The sequence below is a fragment of the Solanum dulcamara genome, chromosome 9, assembly GCF_947179165.1.
Source record: "Solanum dulcamara chromosome 9, daSolDulc1.2, whole genome shotgun sequence".
NCBI lineage: Eukaryota > Viridiplantae > Streptophyta > Magnoliopsida > Solanales > Solanaceae > Solanum > Solanum dulcamara.
In genome coordinates this window covers 4,142,704-4,163,978 of record NC_077245.1, presented here as the reverse complement: position 1 = coordinate 4,163,978, position 21,275 = coordinate 4,142,704, and the positions used below count along the sequence as shown (strand labels likewise).

General features: G+C 32.5%; 2 protein-coding genes across 4 annotated transcripts; both read right to left on the bottom strand.

Annotated features, from left to right (window-relative positions):
* Positions 1-950: 950 nt before the first annotated feature.
* On the bottom strand, positions 951-5,902 carry LOC129902177 (ABSCISIC ACID-INSENSITIVE 5-like protein 5). Of its 3 annotated transcripts, none has more exons than XM_055977255.1 (5): positions 5,773-5,902; positions 3,938-5,170; positions 1,979-2,050; positions 1,873-1,902; positions 951-1,314 (listed from the first exon to the last, which is right to left on the bottom strand). In XM_055977255.1, the coding sequence occupies exons 2-5, from the start codon at positions 5,111-5,113 to the stop codon at positions 1,240-1,242; spliced, it is 1,353 nt and encodes a 450-aa protein (XP_055833230.1). In that variant the 5' UTR covers positions 5,114-5,170; positions 5,773-5,902; the 3' UTR covers positions 951-1,239. The 3 variants fall into 3 exon arrangements, with proteins under 3 accessions (XP_055833230.1, XP_055833231.1, XP_055833232.1); XM_055977256.1 differs by having other exon boundaries at positions 3,938-5,317; positions 5,773-5,888; XM_055977257.1 differs by lacking the exons at positions 951-1,314; positions 1,873-1,902; positions 5,773-5,902 and having other exon boundaries at positions 1,978-2,915; positions 3,938-5,719.
* Positions 5,903-14,028: 8,126 nt separating this feature from the next.
* On the bottom strand, positions 14,029-18,665 carry LOC129903645 (protein DCL, chloroplastic). Its single transcript, XM_055979193.1, has 3 exons — positions 18,100-18,665; positions 16,673-16,787; positions 14,029-14,567 (listed from the first exon to the last, which is right to left on the bottom strand). Exons 1-3 carry the CDS (start codon positions 18,477-18,479, stop codon positions 14,391-14,393), a joined length of 672 nt encoding a protein of 223 aa, XP_055835168.1. The 5' UTR covers positions 18,480-18,665; the 3' UTR covers positions 14,029-14,390.
* Between the last annotated feature and the right edge of the window lie 2,610 nt (positions 18,666-21,275).

Below are 21,275 nucleotides of genomic sequence, written 5' to 3'. Positions count from 1 at the left end.
GCTCTGCTTCTGCTTGCAAGGATGATTCAATAAATTATTGGTTAGACAATGGCTGATTGCTTTTTCATATCGCCCTCTGTCAAAGATGTCAACCACAGCGCTTCACACGGTGCAATATTATGTATGCCATTTGGTCGACATCTTTATATACTATTGCCCCGTGTAAATAACAAAAAAACGCAAAAATCCTTCAGCATTTGCATGAGAAAAGCCTTTGGGAAAATGCTCTCTCGTGTCCGTGTTAACGTAATTGAATGGATTCAGTAACGCAATCGATTAAAACAGGTCGTGCAGACATTTGATCGAAAGAGGCATTAGAACGAATGGGAACGCATATTGTAATTTTTGAGAAGTAAATAAATTAAGCCCCACTTGTGGAAAACAAAATAGATAAGATTAAAGTTTATAGCCTCAGAGGAAGAAATTGAAATGAGAAACATTTTTTTCTTTTTTCGTTTACTTATTCTGTTAAAAAATTGAAAGGAAAACCATCCGTTGAGGTATCGAAATGTCAAAACATCACATGAAGCCATCCTTACTCAAAACTTGTCTTTATTGAGAAATCTAAGAAATGCTCTTTTGTTAGATCACTACTTATCTTCAACTTAATCCATTTACACTATATTACGGTGAAAATTGGTCTTAATTTACACATATTTTCAAGTATAGTGATATTCGAGTTTCAAAAATTAACACAATTTGACCTAACACCATACAAAGATGTTAGTCAAAATTAGCAAAATCACCAACTCCACTTCACTCCGAAAGACCGTTTCAGAAAAACGTTTTGACAGCATACTGAATTTCCTTTGAACACTAATTAATAAAAATATAAAGACTCCATCGACAATTACTTTTAAGATATATTGTTTGAATCCTTCAAAAATGTCAGCTGACGTGTCTCGGATCCTTGATCATTTCTGGAGGATCCAAGCATCATAGCTTAAAGGTAAGCCTGTCAAAACAGTAAGTTGGTTTCCCGATCACTTCTACAGAACAAGTTACAAGAGTAGCCATTAATATATGTATTTTTATGTGTATCTGCTGTCAACTAGGTATTTCTACATCCTGGCTCTAATCTATGCATGATGCCATCAAAGGAGAAAAAGAAATTAACAACCTACAGAAAAAAGACAACTCTTCTCTTCTGATATACAGTGAATACATATTCCCTTTCTGTACAGGGCACCTACTATAAGTTGTAAGTATGGCTAATACCACTAATTTCTGAAACCCTTTTTACCATGGACCAGTTTGTGTCCGTCTTAAGCATCGCCTTTTAGCGCCCTTTTGAAGGTTCATCATTTCCATAACCTGTGTCACAAAAATGCAATCCATAAGTTTTTGGATCCAAAAAATGCCTATGCTAACTTAGTTCAAGATGTAAACAGCAGGATCAATGAGGAAGACTAGCTTTGAGCTTCTGTAGAAAAAAATTGGATAGGATCAAACTGAGAAGAGCTGTTAAACTAAAATGTAGGTTGTAGGAATGGAATAGTGTGCTAAAAGAAAAAGGTACCTTCTTGGCCACTTCAACCAGAAATAAAGTCAAGTCTATGGTCTAGCAATGGTAAAGAATACGATAATGGAGATGGTTGATTCAGAGGGTAGTTTCAGTAGCAAAGAACAGCATTTTGATTCTTCAGGCAGCGAGGAAATATGCTGAGAAGTGTTTACTCCATCCCATAGGGCTAAAATAACAGGCGTGATGATTGGATGGATGATCTAAAAGAGAGTATTATACATAAGGATGAACTAGTGCATTTTCCTCGAGCATGTGTGTGCTGAGTTATTTAACTATGTCTACGAAAGAAAAATCGTGCAGAAGAGAACAAAGCATGAGGGAAAAAGAGGAACCAGAATTTCATTTACCTGATTCTTCTGCATTTCCAACATTTCTTCCTGCAGCAGTACAATCTAGTTAGTGATGAACCATTGAGACAGACAAAACATGAAATGTGATTGCATAAAAGGTCACCTGTTTCTTTTGAAGTTCATCGTTTTCTTCTTTTAGTTTTGCGACTTCTGCTTCTAGCTCCATAGTATAGGCCTACAGAAAGTTAAAAAGATGATAATCACTGAACTCAAGAGTGTAAAACAAATTAAAATGAGGTATCATTCGGTACATCACATCCTTTGAAATTAAGGGATTTGATGGGCTAGTTTTTGGTCTAGGCTACATATAGGAAGACAAATACACAATGTTCTAAGCTATACATACGTTGCGAATGGTGTTGGTCATACAAATTTTGGTTGCTTCGTACACAAATTGCATTACCTTGTAGTAAACGGGATCTTTATAGCTTCTATGAAGCATGAACTTTCAAATCTTGTCACATTAGATCTCAATACACTATCATTCTGCCGCATATCAAATATTTTGTCGAGTTAAAAGATGCACGTCCATGGGTGGATAATAAAAGACAGGATGTTAATCAAGTACTGTATAAAGTGACAAGTAGATGAAACTACTTTATATTTTCCTTTGAGCTCTACAGGTCTTCTACACAAATGTATATTATCTTTTTCAGCTTATCATTCTTCCAACCCTTCCAAACCAGTGTTATCAAAGGCGATAAGCACAAAAAAGCTCCAACGTCCATTGGGGCTTTATATGCAGAGCATAAATAAAATGTGGGTTTTAATGAAAAAAGGCGCAAAGGGAGAAAAAAATACAAATATATACGTTTAGTCCAAGACCAATAATTATAAACATATGGCCAAAGAAATTGAAAAAAAAGGTATGATAAAGTGAAATATCAATTGTTTAGAGTCACTTCTTCAAATGAGGCTCATTGGCAAGGAAAAGTTTGCCTTAGAACCTTGATGACCACACTGAAGCGCACATAAAGCGAGTCGAAGCGCTAAACACGTTTTGAGCCTCGCTTCAAGGCTTAAGTGCACCTTTGACAACACTGTTCCAAACAACAAATAGATTAGACATAAATGAAAAAGCCTTCTATTTGTCTTAAAATACTCAACTGCACTATTCAAAAGATTAAACTACATGAGAAAATAGAAATCATCGGCGCTTTCTTTCTGACAAATAAATATCATTTCATCTATTGTTGTGTTCACCTATGACTTCATGTCCATAATATACCAACCATACGATGTACTGGTGCAATAGCGGAGTCGGGATTTTCACTAAGGGGAGTCAAAATATAAAGAAGTAACCACATGAAAAAGCCAAGGGAATTCAGAATTTCAACATATAGTAAATATACAAACAAATTGATACCCCTTTAGACAAGGTGGCTCTACCACTGCCTGTGTACTTTCATTCCTAGCTTGAAATAACTCTCCGAGCACTATCACAGTATCTCTCTAACTTACAATCCTTCAAAATATTGTAGAGAGATCCTGAGTTGAAAAGTAAGCCTCCTATTACTGTTTCGTGTTCTCTGGATCTCTGCTCTCATGTTTCCTGATAATTGACACTGCAGAACTAAATGACTATGAAAATGTCTGGTGCTTTTGGCAATGAAATTGACACCTGCAGACATGTCTTTTTCCTATATAGCTCCACATAAAATCAGAGGCGAAGAGTGGTATTTAATAAACCTCTGAAAACATTAAAGTCTAACATAAAGGATTTTCGGAGAGTTGTACTAATTTTTTCAATAGGTTTCGAGAGTAATGTAGAGATCAACTTTGATGGAGAAAATGCAAATTGGTATTGACATTTGACATCCAATGAGCCAGATTGGTTGTTCAAGTCTCTCAGCTGTATGACAGATAATATTGAGAGTATTGCTACCCGAAAGTAGACATATGTGAACAAAATAACAATGGACGATTCCCAGCTTATTAATCAAACTTGTTCATACATGATACATCATTCTTCATAATATGCATGCGTTGACGACGTTACATGTGATACAAAATGCATGCAGACGTTAAAGGGATAGCGTATGTGTAAGATTCAAGCTATTACCTGCTTTCGAGCTCTTGATCTAGCAGCTGACTCTCTATTTTTTATCATTCTCCTCTGCCTCCTTTCAACAACCTTCTCCACAGTACTGTATTTCCTGCCTCTTAAACCACCATTAAACACATAAGGAACTGGAGATACAGAAGGCGTATCTCCATTGCTCTTCCCAAGTCCATCTGATGATGAAACACCTGGAGATGCTGTTGCAACAGTAACCCCACTGGCTCCTAAACCTACCATATTCATTCCTCCACCCATTAGAGAAGCACCTTGAATGAAATTAGAGTTGAGTGCTGGATCAGCAATACCAACCATCCCCGACCTCATTCTCGGACTGCCCAACTGACCACTATTTGGGATACCCATAGGAGCACCATAAGGCAAAGCAGGCTGCTTAGGGAAAATAGGTTGCTGCTGTGGCTGCTGTGGCTGTGGTTGTTGGTTCTGTTGCAGTTGCTGTGGTCTTAGCTGTTGTTGCGTGGATCTAACCCCATTCACATTCAATGGTAAATTAGCAGACTGAATAATAATTTCCCCATTCTTGTTAGGGATACTACCAGCCATTAAACCCGTGTTCCTATTATTAGATTGTTGATATCCAAATGCAAGCCCTGTATTATTCCCAGCATAGGACAAATCAGCAAAGATTCCTCCAGCATTATTCGATTTAGCAGCTAACTGTGCATCTTCTCTCACAACTCCAGCTCTAACTAAGAATTCCTCAAGTGTTATCTCCCCTAAAGTCTGTTGCCTCTGAGTCTGAGGAATATTTGGTGGCACCCCAACACTATTTCCATCCTTCCCACCACCATGCTCCTTTGACATATCTCTCCAAACTTCATCAACAGTCTTTTGACTCAGAGTCCTAGGTAAAGTCAAAGAGCCTTGCCTCTGCAAATGCCCACCTGGAATACCAACCTCTTGCCCATTATTCCCAGGCCCTCCTATTGTTTGACTCTCCTCAGCATTCCATATGTTCTTTAGCAACTCATCCATGTTCATTGATCCAAAATCTTTTCCACTCCCTCCTGTTGAGCTCAGAAACTCATCAAACGTCAATGAATAGATAGACGGCTGCCGCGGCAACCCAAAGTTCCCCGGCTGCTTCCCACCACCACCACTTCCACCTTCCCCTGGTGGCTCATTTCCAAAGTTCTTGAAATGATAATTACTCCCCATTTCACTATAAATTCCTTACACAATACTCCCCCAATCCTCTAACTTCAAACCTCGCCTCTGTTATTCAAGAATCACACAACAATATATCAGATCAACAAGTTATCCACTTCCCTTTAATTTAAACCCTTTTCACTATCATGCTTTTAATCCCTCATATAAATGTACATCTATTTACAGACACAGTTAATTGAAAGCAAAATATACCTGGAAAGAAATGGAAAATCAATTTAAAGTAAAAATTCACCAACCCCTTAAAAGTAAAATCATCAAAAACAAATTCTATATGAAATTCACGTCATCCCACTTAATTGACTGCATTTTCAGTTCACACTAAGAGGCAAGAACCCCAAAATACAAACTCACCCACCCATCCATCCAATACAGCATATACCTTTCGACCTTCAAATACACAAACTCCCCCACCCACCAATCCAATAAAGCATATACCTTTTGACCTTCAAATACACAAACTCAAGTCAAAAATCACAAAAGCTCAAAGATCAAAACTTTGAAGGTAAGAAACCAACAAAACTTATCATTTGACTACTTATCCACAAATAGAAAATATTTAAGGAAACACCATTTTCATCCTAGCTGATAATAACAAAAAAGAAAAAAAACTTTTTTTTTGAAATGGGACAACTTGTTTTCCTGTTTACCTTTTTTTGTTGATTTTTTCCTTTTTTTTGCCTTCACTTGTTACACTGCTAGACGTTTCTTCTTTGGCTTTGAGTGGTTCTTGAAAGTGCCAAGTGTCTCATTAGAACTTTATTTATTAAGAAGTCGGTAGCCCAAATATATAATTTTGGATAATATAATAATGGGCTTTTGTGGGGCACAAAAGTATAAAACTTGGCCCAATAGTGATGAGGTAGGAGAAGGGTTGGTGTGACTTTTGGCCAATAATTGAGTGAAATGTGGGATGATATCTAACCATCCACGTAGAAAGGAAATGAACGGTTGAGATTAGTTTGTTTGGTTTTGGGGATAGTGACGCCAGTGGGGCAAAAAAGAGGCACGCTCAAAAGTATGCAGTACTCTCCCTTGTGTGAAGGCGCCATTTGGTGTTAAGTGATTGGCTAAATACTAAAATAAGTTAGTGATCCTTTATTGGGTTTGCACTAATTTGTCACTTTCTTATTGGCTATTGTTGGTTTGAGATCTCTTTGATCGAAGTTTAACAGTGCTTTTATTAACAAGTTTCTTGAAGAGGACAAACAATGGTACAATACAATACCACATGGTAATGATATAATTGAGATATGTTTTAAATTTAATTTTTCAAAAATGCCTCTTCAGTGTACTGTTACAATTTGAAAGCATTCCAAAATGGGTGTCGAATAATAGGTAAAAAAACCAAATATATACAATGGTCTAATTAAATATTATTTTGTCAATAATGAATTTGGTGCCATGAGAGTAATAATGTATTCATGAAATTGCGACTAGTCTCACTATTAGTTTATCTTTTGCCCTTTGGTTAACATTTTTAGGGTGGTTTTGTATAAGTAATATTGGTATAATATTTGTACCACACCATTGTATTATTTTTTTCATATTAGATCTAAGGTGTGAGAACTTATATGTGGATTAGTTTTACATGATGAAGCACTTAGAGCTACAAAAATAATATTGATGTCATCTTTTTTATTTTGTATAATACTTTAAAGGCAAATGCTCAAATTCTTATGTTAAAATATTGTAATATCTCCTTTTTAATCCAATTAACCAAATATTATCCAAAAAGAAATGTGTACTAAATAGCTTAGTGATTATTAGTTGTTGCATTACAATCTCTCCATAAATTTTTTATCTTATATATGTTATTAATCATGGTTCTTGTTTATTAGTCTATTTGGATTGACTTATTTTTAAGCAGCTTATAAGTTTTAAAAAAAAAGTAGGTGAATGCCAACTTCTTTTTTTTGACTTATAAGTTGTTTTCAACTTATAAACTGCTTAAAATAAATTCATCCAAATAAACTTAACTATTTATTGGGACTTATTTTAAGCACAAAATGACTTTAAGTTGATCAGTCAAACACTTAAAAAAAATTAAAAACAGCTTATAAGTCAATCCAAACGGCCTCTATATCTTTCTTCATTTGGACTATGCCCTCTTACAATTTGTTTTTTTTTCTATTTAGAAGGTAAATGATTGGAAATATGTCTCTAGACCTATCTCTGATTGACTACGACATGTGAAGTTCAAGACACATAGCCATGTGTTAGCACTGCAGAGTTTCAACTTAATTAAAGTGTGAGACATATATATAATGGTATAAAGACTCTTATACTATATAGCAATAAATGAATATTCGTGGGCAGATGTGAGAAAATGGGTAACCTAATTAAGAAAGAACAAACTATTTTAATGATAGAACAATATGGGTCTCCATAAGTTGTCTACTCACCCAGACAAGAAGACATTTTCTTCACCAAACACAAATCATAAAGGTTTATCATGACATAAGCTTTATGTTAAAACTTATAACACACTAACATCTCTCCATAATAGTCATTTGCTTTTTAATTATAAAGGTGAAATTTTCTTTGAAATTAATTTTTCATGATAATATTTCGTTATAGCAGCAAACACTATTGTTACATAGAGAGGTTCAACTATACTACTCCTTTTTTTTCATTCTAATTTTTGTTAGCCCTATCATAGAAACTATTACCTCGACTAGGATTGAAAGGAAGAACTTAGACCGGCCAGTCAATTAACAAGTTCCGAGACTTTCACTGCTCATTGGTGAGCGCAAAGAAAGCAAGTAACATAACTTTACTCGACTCGAAATGTAAAAAAAATATTTTTTGAAATTATAGTTTTAGCATGTCATAATTTTGTGTGCTATAGAAACTTTTCATTAACAATAGGCACCCTCGAACGAGGATTGATAAGGAAGTGACTTCCCTAAATTTAAAAAGGAGAAAAACAATTTTATCTTTCAAATTTCAAAATATGAAAATATACTTAATATTCTTTTTAAAACAGATTAATATAAAAAAAAATAGTATTGCATAGGTAAATAGTTTGTTTTTTTAAAAAAAAATGGATAGGGGAAAGGGAATTGAAAGGGATTACAAGATAGAGAATCAAATTTTCATCAATATAAAGTAAAAATTCATTTAGTCAACCAACTGATGTACTAAGATTTTTCGGAGAAAGAAGTAGAAAATGAAAGCTTATCTATATTTGTTAACATGAGGTGAAGCATATGAGGGCTTACATATGCATTACCTAAACTAGAACTAATCTAAAAGATTGTTCAATTCAAAGTCAATATCTTAAGATGTGGCTTTCCCATTAATGTTAAACAACAATTATTTTATAATCAATTGATCACTAAGATACTGACATGACACACTCCAGACTCAAGACGGCATCTTTACTTTAATTTCAGTAATTAATTAATTTATGGTCAGAATCTGTATTCAAGAATGAATATTCATACTCTGAATTAGTATAAATATAATTACATTAACTATTAAACAACTAAAAATGTAAATACTTGGGGATGCATACCATCTTCTCTATGTTTATGTTATGGAGATTAATTAAACTGTTCATGATGTTCTTTATTGATCCAAATTAGTTTGAGTTAATAGTATTCCATTAGAGATGATACAGTTTATAAACATAATTAGAAAATATTTGAATACACAAATTAAATGGCAATCAAAATACGTATTAAAGGTTGAAATTAAAATCATTACTATATACACACCCAAAAATTCTTTCCTATATTCCAATTTCCAAACAAATATAGGAAGTTCCAAATAATTTTAATTTATTTATTTTGGCACATCAACACCTCGACCATATATGACGAAGGATTAATATATGCATGAAAATTATATTACATCAAGAGTTTTTATTATTTTTACAAATATATTTTACATTAGAGTTTTATTTTCGCAAATAGCTAGCCAATAGAGATCAACAACAACAAATCTAATGTAATTACAATCTAGAGAGGATAAGGTGTACACAGCTTTATTCCTATCTTTATGGAGTAAAAAAATTGTTTCCGACTTACCCGCAACAACCCTTCTCCTCTATCCAGATTTGGAAATAACAATATGAACAAGCTCACACATGCGGAGTTACCCAATAGATCATCCCAACAAAATAAAATCATCATTTGGTGAGTTTTTAGCCATGTGGTACATCCTAATAGGCAACGCAGCCAATAATTAGCTTGCTGTTCCAATTAGAAGGAGACGTATAGAAAGACGTATAAATAGGGTAACTAGACTTCAATTTATTTTGTGAAATTGGCTAAGCTTTATTAAACTCAAACAGTATTGTCAAGAGATATGTAATGATACAAACATTTACTTCGACTGAAAAAGGTTGTAGAAACATCGGAATTAAGAGCGTGATTTAATGATTAATAAGTGAAAATGGAATTGTATATGAGATTTCAACTTTAAATTTCAGTAAAAACTGAAAATATTAGATAATTTCTTTTTATCGATCTAAGTATTGATGAATAGAGTTATTTAATATGTATATATGTTGATGGCTACCTAACAGGATATATAGTTAACTCGAAATCATCGAAACTATTCGAGATTTATATAAGTTGATAAAATTGATAATTTAAAATGTGTGTAAGGTAACTCGAAAACCATCGCAATGAGAAAAGGGGAATATTGTACAAGTCTCAACATCAAATTTCAATATTGAAGACTCTAAAATTGGAACTCATATACTTTTCTTTGAATTTCCTCCTCCTCCTTTTTTTGTGGCTATCCTCATGGCTAAAAATGGTAAAAGAAGAAGAAGAAAAAAGAAAGAAAAGTTTGAACTTTTATGGACAATGATGTAATTAATTATACAACCTATGAATTGTTGCCAATTGTTAACAAGTCACAACACTTAAGCTATATGCCTTTTTGGATTTCTTGATGCCATGTTATTTGTGAATTTAAAGCACTAATTAATTAAGACCATTTTGAGAACAATTGAGGATGATGCATGCATATACTTACACGTGTCACTCATTAATTATCTCTCTAAGAATTACTAAAGCAATAGTAATTTTCTAAGTCCATCAATCGTTTTAATTTATAACACAGAGACACGGCCGTCTCAATAAGTTTGGGGGTCTAAAGTCAAATTTTATAGAGAGGCCTTATATTTTTTAGTTGATATATAAAATTGAATAATTATAACATATTCAATATAGCCCTACAAATAAGATCTGGTGAGGTAGGATATACACGGACATTCTGCAGTAAGAATGTAAACAATGTAAAGTTTCAATAAAAAATATATAATCTAAAGTTGAAATAATAAAAATTGACTAAACAATTTAAAAAGTTATATAAATATTGAAATAGCGTCGCATTGAATTTAATAAGTTGGTATAATGATATTAAAACAGTGTAGAATTATTGATTAGTTTTAGTGCTTGAAATTTGAAGAAGACACTAAAAAATAAATTTGATCTTTTTATAAACACACAACAATAGATTTTACATAATATAGAAGGTTTGACCATTTGAGAGACTTTAGAATATTCAATAATGAGAGAATAAAAATAGTGAAAGGGGAACAAAAAAGTAAATGTAAGAATAATAATGTTAGTTCATGATAATCGTCAGAATGTAAATGAGGCAACAAAAAATATAGTCATATAGAAAAGAAAGCTACAATTAACTAAACGTTATTTCATTTTTCAATTATTACAACGATTTCTATATTAAATAAGATAAAAAATTATTATATTTTATACCTAATTTTTTTAAAATTTTTTTATCAATACATGAGATTTTTTTTAACAATATATATGTACTATATACATATACATATCTCTTTATGATCGAGACGGTCCTTCTTAAAGATATCCTATATGTAATTGTCACTTTATAAACAGAGAGTCCCAAAAGTTCAGTTTACTTCTGTATAGTGACAATATATGTATTAAAAGTAAGTGACAAAATGTTAGTTATATATATCTACATGAGACTGGATTATAAGATAAGGATATATATATATACACCTCATATTTTTGCCTCAGATACTCTGTTAGATTAAAAAAATTATAATTTGAAATTAAAAAAAAATAAGAAAATTTGGAAAAATACAAGCAAGTAGGGATGGAGCTACAATGTATCAAGGATGGGCAGGCGAACACCGTTGACACAACTAGATGAGGTAGCTCAAAGGTCTAGGGAGTTCAGGAAAAGTTGACGTAGCTGCTGCGCGGAGGTTTAATTGAAAGTTAATAATCAAATTCTAAAAGTTCTATATATATAACTCTATCAAAATCAAAAGTAAAAAGGCTACACAAAAAACTAAGAAATAAAACTCGTTTAGTTGTGCTCCTCATTCTTTGTATATCGTTTGTATCGTTGTCAAAGCTGGTGAACTCAGCAAAGGTAAATATTACTCAGTAAATGGTTTTATGCATCAATATATATGTATAAAAATGATTATTAATATTACATAATTTGATTTTAAAATTTTCGATGCCCCACTCATCAAAAGAAAATTTACTTATCTAATATTTAAATATTTTTGTAAAATTTTTGTCTACGCCACAAAGGCAAAACCCTTTTGAATACAATAAAGCCATTATTTAACAAATAGAGTCCAAATAAATGAAAAACACACACATATATATAGATAGTCATATGTATTATTTGTTTTTTTTTATCTTTTAAAGATATAGTCTGTTTATCAATTTTTTTTTACGAATAATGATAGAGTAAGCACTCACAAAAAATAATGCAAAATAGAAATGCAGTTGATTTAGAAATTGACCTAAACCGCGTCTCGTCCTTGTTATGTCTAACCAAATAATAATAATGTTTCTAGTCACTCAAACTATATAATATTCTCTCCAGAGACATAATATAATAAAGCCATTTGTCAAAATCCAATCCAAAAGTATTTGCCGTAAAAGAGTCAAACTCCTTTTTTTTTTTAATTATTTATCAAAACCCTATCAAAAAATGTTTCTAGTCAACACCTGTTGTACAATTTTGAAAATGGATAATATTGAACTTTTGATACTCGACTTTTTTCATGAGTAAACCTTTAAAATCAATAATCATTTTTTAAAAAAATTGATGTTTTAATCATGATACCAGGGAGATCAAATATTTAAAACCAACTCACCTCCAACACCATTCTTATGAATCAATCCATTATTGTAGCTACATTCAAAGCACATTTAAAAATAAATAAATACTTTAGGATATATAACTTGCTTCTTATAGTGCCAAGTATAATTTCCTTTTTCAAAGAAACTATTTGTATTGGCACAATCAGTCCTCTGGATTTATCCATCTTTTTTTTTTTTTTTTTAAATTTATCATGCTTTCTTTGGAATAAAACAGCTTACTCTAGATAAGATTAGTTTTTATATACATGAATAACATAACAATATTTTACACTATAAAATTATTTTTAAGTCAATTGTGGATAATTCTCTAAATCCTTTCTAGAAAACGTGAGTTAAGTTAAGACAATTAAATGACAAAAGTGATTAGTAAACAAAAATATCTTTAAACTTTAGTGCTCAACTGCCCATGAAATATCACAAGCCGCACCACTGCTACGTGTCTGAATTCAACATGTCTTATTAGCACCACTAGTTTAATTTGTAAATTTGATAATGTCAAATTAATTCAGGCACCATGGTGCAAAGTTGCAAACTTTAAAAGGGACAAAAGGTACGTACCATAAAAGAGTATCTAGAATGACCCTTCTTTTTTTTAAAAAAAAAAAATAAGGATTTTATTTGAATCAAGTTTATGCGAATAATTATTAGATCACGTTTAATATTTACTTGACTTAAAGAATCGATTCAATATATTTTTTATGTACCCATAAAAGTCCTGATCTCTCATGTTTTTATCCACTTTATTTATTAGTATTAGGAACTGGACAATCTTATTTGATCAAATACTTAATAATACACTTTTTTTTTCATTACGGTATTTCTGAATAAATATCTGAATGAGAAACCTAAAATTTTTCTTATTGATGATACTAACCTTGATACGGAGTTGAAACAGCTAACTAGGATGGATGAGGATGAAGGAATACTTAACGATAGTTATCATTGCATTCATAATTAATGAATTTTTCACTAGTTAAAAATGAAAGAATACTTAACGATAGTTGTCATTGCATTCATAATTAGTGGACTAATTATGTGTTTTCTTGATAGACTGATCTATAAATTTTATCTGATGATTTGACTTGGGTTGCTGAATGGTTGCAGAACTCAGCAACCAATAAAACAAGGACAGACACACACATTTCTAACCAGTCAGTTAGTCATAATATCTTAGCTGAGATTTCAAAAGATCTCCAATTTGTTGTATTCTGGATCTTAGGTCATATGGATGTTACTAATGCTTTAGTGAACAACACAACACGTAATCTACGCGAAGACTTTTTTTTTTTTTTTTTTTTAATAATCATAATATTCGGATAAATTTCATACCTAATAACATTCATGGATGTCTCAGGTTCAATTCTCAGTAGTGGCAAAAACACTACTATAGATGATTTCTTCCATCTATTCAAATTTTGATGAATATAGTCACTCGATATCTGTGTTAGTGGAAAAAAGTAGCTACCTGTGTAATGCAGGATTGTCATTTTCTGCAAGAAGTCATAGCATGTTCTCTTATCTACATCATGGTTAAGACTCTAGTCTAGTTATAGAAAAACAAACTTCAATCTGAAATGCCATCTGAGTTTGGACTGCAATATACTCATTAGAATAAGTAAATTATCTTTGTTGAAACTCATATACGACACTTTGATACAACAATGATGTCACAATAAGGAAAAGAAGGAACCTCCAACTGCAAAATCCAAACAGAAGGTCATGGGAAGAGAGCAGGGATAGGAGAAAATGAGAGAAGAAGAGACGCAGATCAAGGAAGAGCAAAATTTATAATAAAATTAAGGCAGGAAAGGAAGCTTTTACTTCAACAGTTTGTAAAATACTAAAATGCTTCTTTTGCAACAGTATGAGACCTGGCCATCTAAGCAAAACTTACACTAACTTGAATTCCTTTTGATCACTACAGTAAATTGAATTCTACAGTGTAGATTTTTAGACAAAGTAATTGGAAGGGCAATTCTACAGTGATTAGATTGCACTAGGCTCCCATTAAAGACAAACTTATATCACAACCTTCAAAAATATTTGATCGACACTTCAGCATAATGTGCTCGACCATAGTAAAAGAATTTCCTTTGCATGAAATTCAGGGTAGCTACGAGTTCCAAATGATACATTCAGTCATTACGCCTCTGCTTCCGAAAATGCCTGAGAATAAAGCTGTCAGCATAGAGTGGATAGTTTTTTCTAATTAACCCCTTTATGCATTTCCAGTATGAAAAGTCCACTGATTCACCATCCTTGCGGACAATAAATAAACATCTTGAACTTTCAAAATCTGGATGGTACCCTACCTGTCAAGCAAAAACAAATGATATACAATGTTAAGAAATTTGCGAAAGAGAATCTTTCCACGCACTCCACATGCACATATAAAGTTGTAGAAACCAAAATGTACAATCAACTTCCTGGAAATAGCACATAAAACAATCCAAAACTATTTCACAAGTAACACGGGTCTATGAGCTACTTATCCTAAAACAAAGGAATTGCAAGTTACTGAAATGTGCTTAAATAGGGAATTCCCACTTAGTGGATAATAGAAAAAAACCTTGGGAGGAAGGACGGGGGCCATCCTAGGTTAATGAATAACAACTTGGTTGTTCTCCACTTAAATACTAGGCTTAGTTATGCTAGCTTATTTATCTTCCCGTATTCACTTATTTATCCAAGTAGAAGTGTATGCAAAACCTTGAAGATGTAGTCCAACTTAAAGATAAAAAATTCTCCATTGCACTACCAACTCTTTACTAGATCCTTTAAAACCCTAAAGCTAAAATCTTGTTTTCTATAACAGAAAAATTATCCTGAACCTACGTTTCAATCGCCTCAATTCCCTGGTAATGTTTGAATTTGGTCTTTTTCAAGTATGACTTGCTCTTTTGGCCACTTCCCTCTGACCAACTTTACAGTTTCTTCAACATTCATTTATAATGCCTTTGCCTTCTCTTATTTTGTCACCAAGATATTACCAAAAATTTCCTGAATTCCCTCAGTTTATTCCACTCTTAAATCTGATTCATTATTTTTCAGCTTCAATGATAGGCTTATATATCTCATCAGTCATCTGCAGAATAATCCACGAACCATTTGTCCAAAATATATTCTAATCAATATTCCATATCTTGCTCATCCGTGATGTACATCATAGTTACTTCACAAGATTTTGTCTTCCATGGATTCTTCCACAGTTGTGCAATCTCCCTATCTCCATGAACACCCTTCATCACTATCAATAACATTGGATTTCCCTAAAATATTACACCATTCAGACTTGGCAATTTCCACATTCCATTTACTTCCCTTAATTTTACTGTTTGTTTGTAGTTCCATTTGACCTCAAACGTGTCATCCCTTTCTTCACCATCACAGCTTTTCACAAGCACCCCTTCCCATACAGTAGTTGGGGCAATTCACCTATGGATTGGATTTGATATTGTTTCAACCCTAAGAAGTATGAGCAGGATAGATGTCCACAACAATCATTATTTTAATAAAAAATCGCAGTGTTGACCTTCCATAAACCTAAAACAATCCACAATAGAAAACAAATATGAAAGAGTTCAAGAAATAACTGAAGTTCCCGGCTAACAGATTAACAAGTTTCAGACAGTAATTGTTTTGTGGGTTACACATCACACACAGAAAGTGCTGCCCAGAGGGCAAGATATAAAGTTTGAGATATAACCTGAAATAGTTGGTATTACTATATAATATTTAATTTCCTCATCAAAAAATAAAGAAGTTGATAGTACTATATTTCACCATAATATGAACAGTGTTTAAGAAAGCTATTAAGATAGGAAACCTTTTCTCAATTCTTTACCCAAAAATAAGATTATATTATCTCTAGTTTGAGATTAGGGTAGAAGGCTAGTAGGAATAGTATGGTGTCTTGTCCTGTGACGGTTTAGGGTTGGTCGTAGGTCTAGGCGTGCCACTATAGTTGTGTTGTTAGTGCCTTTTGATTATCTCATTACTTTGCTATTGTTATTGCTATTGTGTTGTGTTGCTTGTTTTTGCCGTTATGTTATATATATTGATTCTTCTCTCTCTCTTATTTGGGGATGATACTTTTGAGTCAAGGGTCTTTTGAAAACAACCTCTCTATCTCCATGAGGTTGTGGTAAGGTCTGTGTACATTCTACCCTCCCTAGAACCCACTTGTGGGATTTCACTGGGTATGTTGTTGTTGTTGTTGTACCTCTAGTTTGAGATTGCTCACACTAGTTTCAACTTTCAAGTGCATGCAAGGTAGTTATCCAGTCGTTCTACCAAGAAGAAGCATTTGTGTGTGGACAGATAGAGAGATTGAACTAAGTGAACAGAGAAAGATGCGATGTGAGATAACAATGCAGGCAGATCTGTAAATGAAGCAAAGAGGAGGAGGATGGCATACAGTGATGTAATCAACTCCAGGGCCAATCTTCTTTTCGCATTCCGGGTGATATGGAAGCAACCTTTGTAGAATTGTTCTCTGATGATCAGGACTTAACCTATCGCCAATTGCATATCTGCAAAATTCATAGATTGAACAAATGAAATGAAAAAAATAAAAATGAAATGATATCAATGTTCTTTTCCAGGGGTTGGGGTTAGATTGTAGGAATATTTAAACATTTTATATCTAGTATGCATAGTGGTACTCCAGGAAGCAGCCGTCCTACCTTGGTAGGAGTAAGGTCTGCGTACACTCTACTCTCCCCAGATCCCACGTTGTGGGATTTCACTGGGTTGTTGTTGTTGTATTGACATACAAGACATCTGACTGAGGCAAGTACCTTTTTGTAAAATACACTTCTCAGAGAGAGGTTGATAAGTATCTTATCTCTGTCAACAACTCAGAAGTAACTCCATTGAAAAAAAGAAAAGGAAGAGGGGGTGAAAACAGATTGATGACCAACAATCTCCAAGATAATATTTTTAGTTCTGCGATAACAGCAAAACAATGTGGTGATTTGATTGAGCAGTTCAAAGGCTCACTTCATCCACAGCACTATTCAACAACCAGATGTCAACATTCACCAAATGCTTTCGCACTGTGAGGGAGTTGGCGTTTATGACTCATAAGGGCATAAACTGTCTAAGCTTCTAGGTAAGGTATTCCGCTCCAAGTTGCCGACATCTATTTCTATGAGAAAGTAGTTGCTTTTCACAGAGAACCACATAAATTATTATAGCTACCAAACAACATGGATGGCGAAATAACAGCTTGACTCACTGAGATTGTGAACTGATTGAACATAGTTCATCTTCATCCCATGTTTCAGTTTACCAGAAAAGCTATAAGAAAAGATTCAATGGACTGGAATTGCTGAAGCAGAAGACATATAAAGTCACTACGTGAAAGCTCCATGAGGGGTCTAATGCTCCCTTTGCTTGGAGCAGCTTAACGTTGTCCATCTTTAGCCTATGAGGAGTCTAATGTTCCATTTCTTCAGAGCATATGGGCATGGTTATGAGCATCAGACATTTAAGTCAAACATAATTACAACTTAATTGCCCTTTGCTATCGAATAAACAAAGACTTCGTTGTAATTCGTTGCAAACATAATTACAACGAATGAGCAGTCAAAGAAGAGAGAGGGAGATTACTTTGTATTCCCTGCATTTCAAGTTTCCTTTTTTTATTGCTAGTTCGTATAATACAGTAGTTTTTTTTCCAGTTGGAAAGAAACATGAAGCAGTTGCAGAAAGTCTCTACATTGAAAATCCACATGTATCCTATATTCCGAGATAAAGGCACACACATAGGATACATATATGAAACAGTAAACAAGTCTAACATTAGCAGATTCTGAAAAAGAAGTAAAATTGAGACCTTACTTTCCAGAATGAAGAATCATTCTAACAAAGCCAACAAGCGGTACAGTGTCCTCTAAAATCTGGTCTTCCCAATCAACCCAACCCTCTCCATTTCCGCCCTTCTTCCCCACTTCATCATCCGATTCCTCCTTCACCAACTCCTCACTAGCTGACGCCGTCTCCAACTCCGTCGAAATTACCGGCTTCCGCAGAAGCTCCGCGTTATCACTCCGAATCCCTCCACCCTCTGAACCGGTCTTCACCGCCGCGCAACGGCACAACCGCAATCCGCCGCAGCGGGAGAAGGATAGAGAAGACGGAGATAATAGTAGGTGATGAGAAATAGGGCTAGGGTTGTTTCTGCATGAAAAGTGAAAATTTGAAGTGCAAATTGAAGCCATTTTGCGCCTGAAATTCGAAAACGCCTATTAATGGAGTTTATTGCTTTACTTCACAATTCAACATTTTAGCAACAACATAGAAGAATTGAAGAAGGAGAATTTGGTCTCGTGGCAAAGTACTGTACAGTGCTCAAAACTAAATTGCTGCTTTACCATGAAGAAGAAGATAAGTGTAGCCCGTTTGGATGGGCGTTAAGCCTAGTCAAAAATGAAGTTAAGGATTTAACTTTTTTTTTCAAGTGCTTAAAGTTATTTTTTTTACCATAAAAATTATTTTTATATCTCTTATGTTTTAATTAAATTCTCAAACTTCATAGTATGATATAGTGATTAACTGATTATATATTTATATTAATACTTTTTGTTTGATATTTGTGTATGAGTAAAAACTAAAAATTAAATTAGTAAATTATTATAGTTTTAATGGGTTATCGATTTACCTAATAATCAAATATTAAAAAATTAATACCAAACTAATAACTCAATAATTTTTTTATAAAACCATTAAATAACCGTTAACCCAATAATCTATTAGCAATAAACAAATAGCACTTTTTTCGATTCGATTTATTGGTCGGTTCAATTTTTGCAATACAATATTTAAGTAGATTGTATCATTTTCCGTTATTACATAATGTCACAGATCTACAATTTAAGTGATACTCCCTCCATTTTATTTTAGTTGTCAGAATAAGGTTTGGCACAACCCTTAAGAAAAATTAATAAGGGATGCAATTTGACTAATATAACCCTACTATAAATATTCTCCAGGAATTAGTCTTTATTAATGGATTATTAAATTTATACATTAAATCTCATTGATTGATGTGTTCTGTATTGAATGATAGGTAAGGAATACCAAAAGCTTAACGAGAAGTAGTCTTGTAATTTTAAAATGACTTTTCTAAAAACTGTAGTAATAAAGTAGAATTGTAGCAATAACTTTTTTTACATTTCAAAATGACTTAATTACTAAGGGTAGAGTTGAAAAAAATAATTATTATTTCTTGATTGTTTAAATTGATAACTAATTTGGGACAACTATTTTTAGTATACCTAATAACTAAAATGAGACGGAGGGAGTAGTATGAAATAGAGCTCAATACAAAAGTAGTGTAAAGGATAAAATAAAATCATTAAATAACAAATAAAGATAAAATAAGAAGAAAATATTAAGATAACGATGTGATCACACCAAATCGATCGTTACACAAAATGAGACTTTTTCTCGTGACATAATGATGAATTGAACGACATGATACAATAAAATTTAAGTATCAATATAAATATTGTATTTAAACTAATAATATAATACAAGAAGTGTCAACCGTCCAAATAAATAAGGTGTTAGACAAAAAAAAGAAGCTTAAATTAGAGGCAGGAAATGTACCATATAATTTTTTTTCTTTATATTGAAAATAAATTATATTTATATACACATGTAATTAACTTGAATAATTTTTAAAATAATTGTATTTTTATTTTCATTTTCATTTTCCTCCCTCATATCTTCGAGGATATGTCTTCTGTTAAATAAGATTCTTAATTAGATAAGATTCAAATACGAAACGAAGAGTATTTTTTATCGGACGAGCACCTACCAGCTATGAAATTGATTAATATTAGGGGGTTGCTAGAAGCTTATTCACTATATTTTATTTACTTGTAGGTTCCTGCACAGCCTGAAGTGTTAGGTTCAATCTTATCTTATTATATCTCGATCCTTTAATTTTTCTTCATGTATTGAGTTTCGAAATATAGCTAGTCTTCTATTATATTTGTGAGAGCTTCATGTTATTATGATTTTTAAAGCAATATAAGCCTGAAAAATGCAGAGAATAATTCAAAAAATAAAAGTTCTTGATTATTTAGCTGCAATGATATGAATTGGGTAAAATAAGAAGCACTTTTCTTCTCAACTTCTCTCACATGAAATTATTGTTTCTACTAATCAAAGAGGATGATGGGTGCACATTCCATACACTAAACTGTAGATAAAATCAACATTAAAAAATAGACGAAAATTTGGAGGAGAACTCAAAGTGTACCAATATTACAAACAAGATGAATTATTAGTGCTTTTTGGGAAAGAATAAGAATAACTTGAGTCTCAACTCAAAGATAAGGGATTGTTTTGAGCTTTATCTTTGTTATATTGCATTCACGATTATTACTCTTTTGGTCTCAAAATATTTATTGTGTTTTTTCATTTACACGTCTCTTAATAAAATATTAGTTAAAAGAGTTATTTGACTATTTTATCTTTATGCCTTAATATATAATATTTCTTTATTAAGTAGGCACTCTATTTACGTGTCAAGAACAATTATCTTAAGGTAAAATGAGAAAAAATAATTAATTTTTATTGAACTTCTCAAATAATAAGTATTTTAAGATAAATATACAGCTTTTAGGATTTAAACTTGGAACCTGAAGATGACTTTTGAATTTTCTAAACTACTGAGTCAAGTAATCAACCTCTAATTATGTGTTCAGTGATTCAAAATTTATATATATACATTAAAAATAAAAATAACAACATTATATATATAATATATATTTTTTTATCGAGTGGATTCAGATAAACACCCTTCCGCCTCTTAGATCTGCGCTTGATCGCACCTATCTAAATTTTGTTTGGACTAAATGGGATATGCCAAAATGAATTCAATGACTTATGAGTGGATCATAATTCAACTCTTCAATCTGATTATCTTTTTTTTTTAAAAAAATAATAATTTAGTTTGATAGTCTATTTTTATTTTATTTAAATCATACAATTAAGTAAATTTCTTG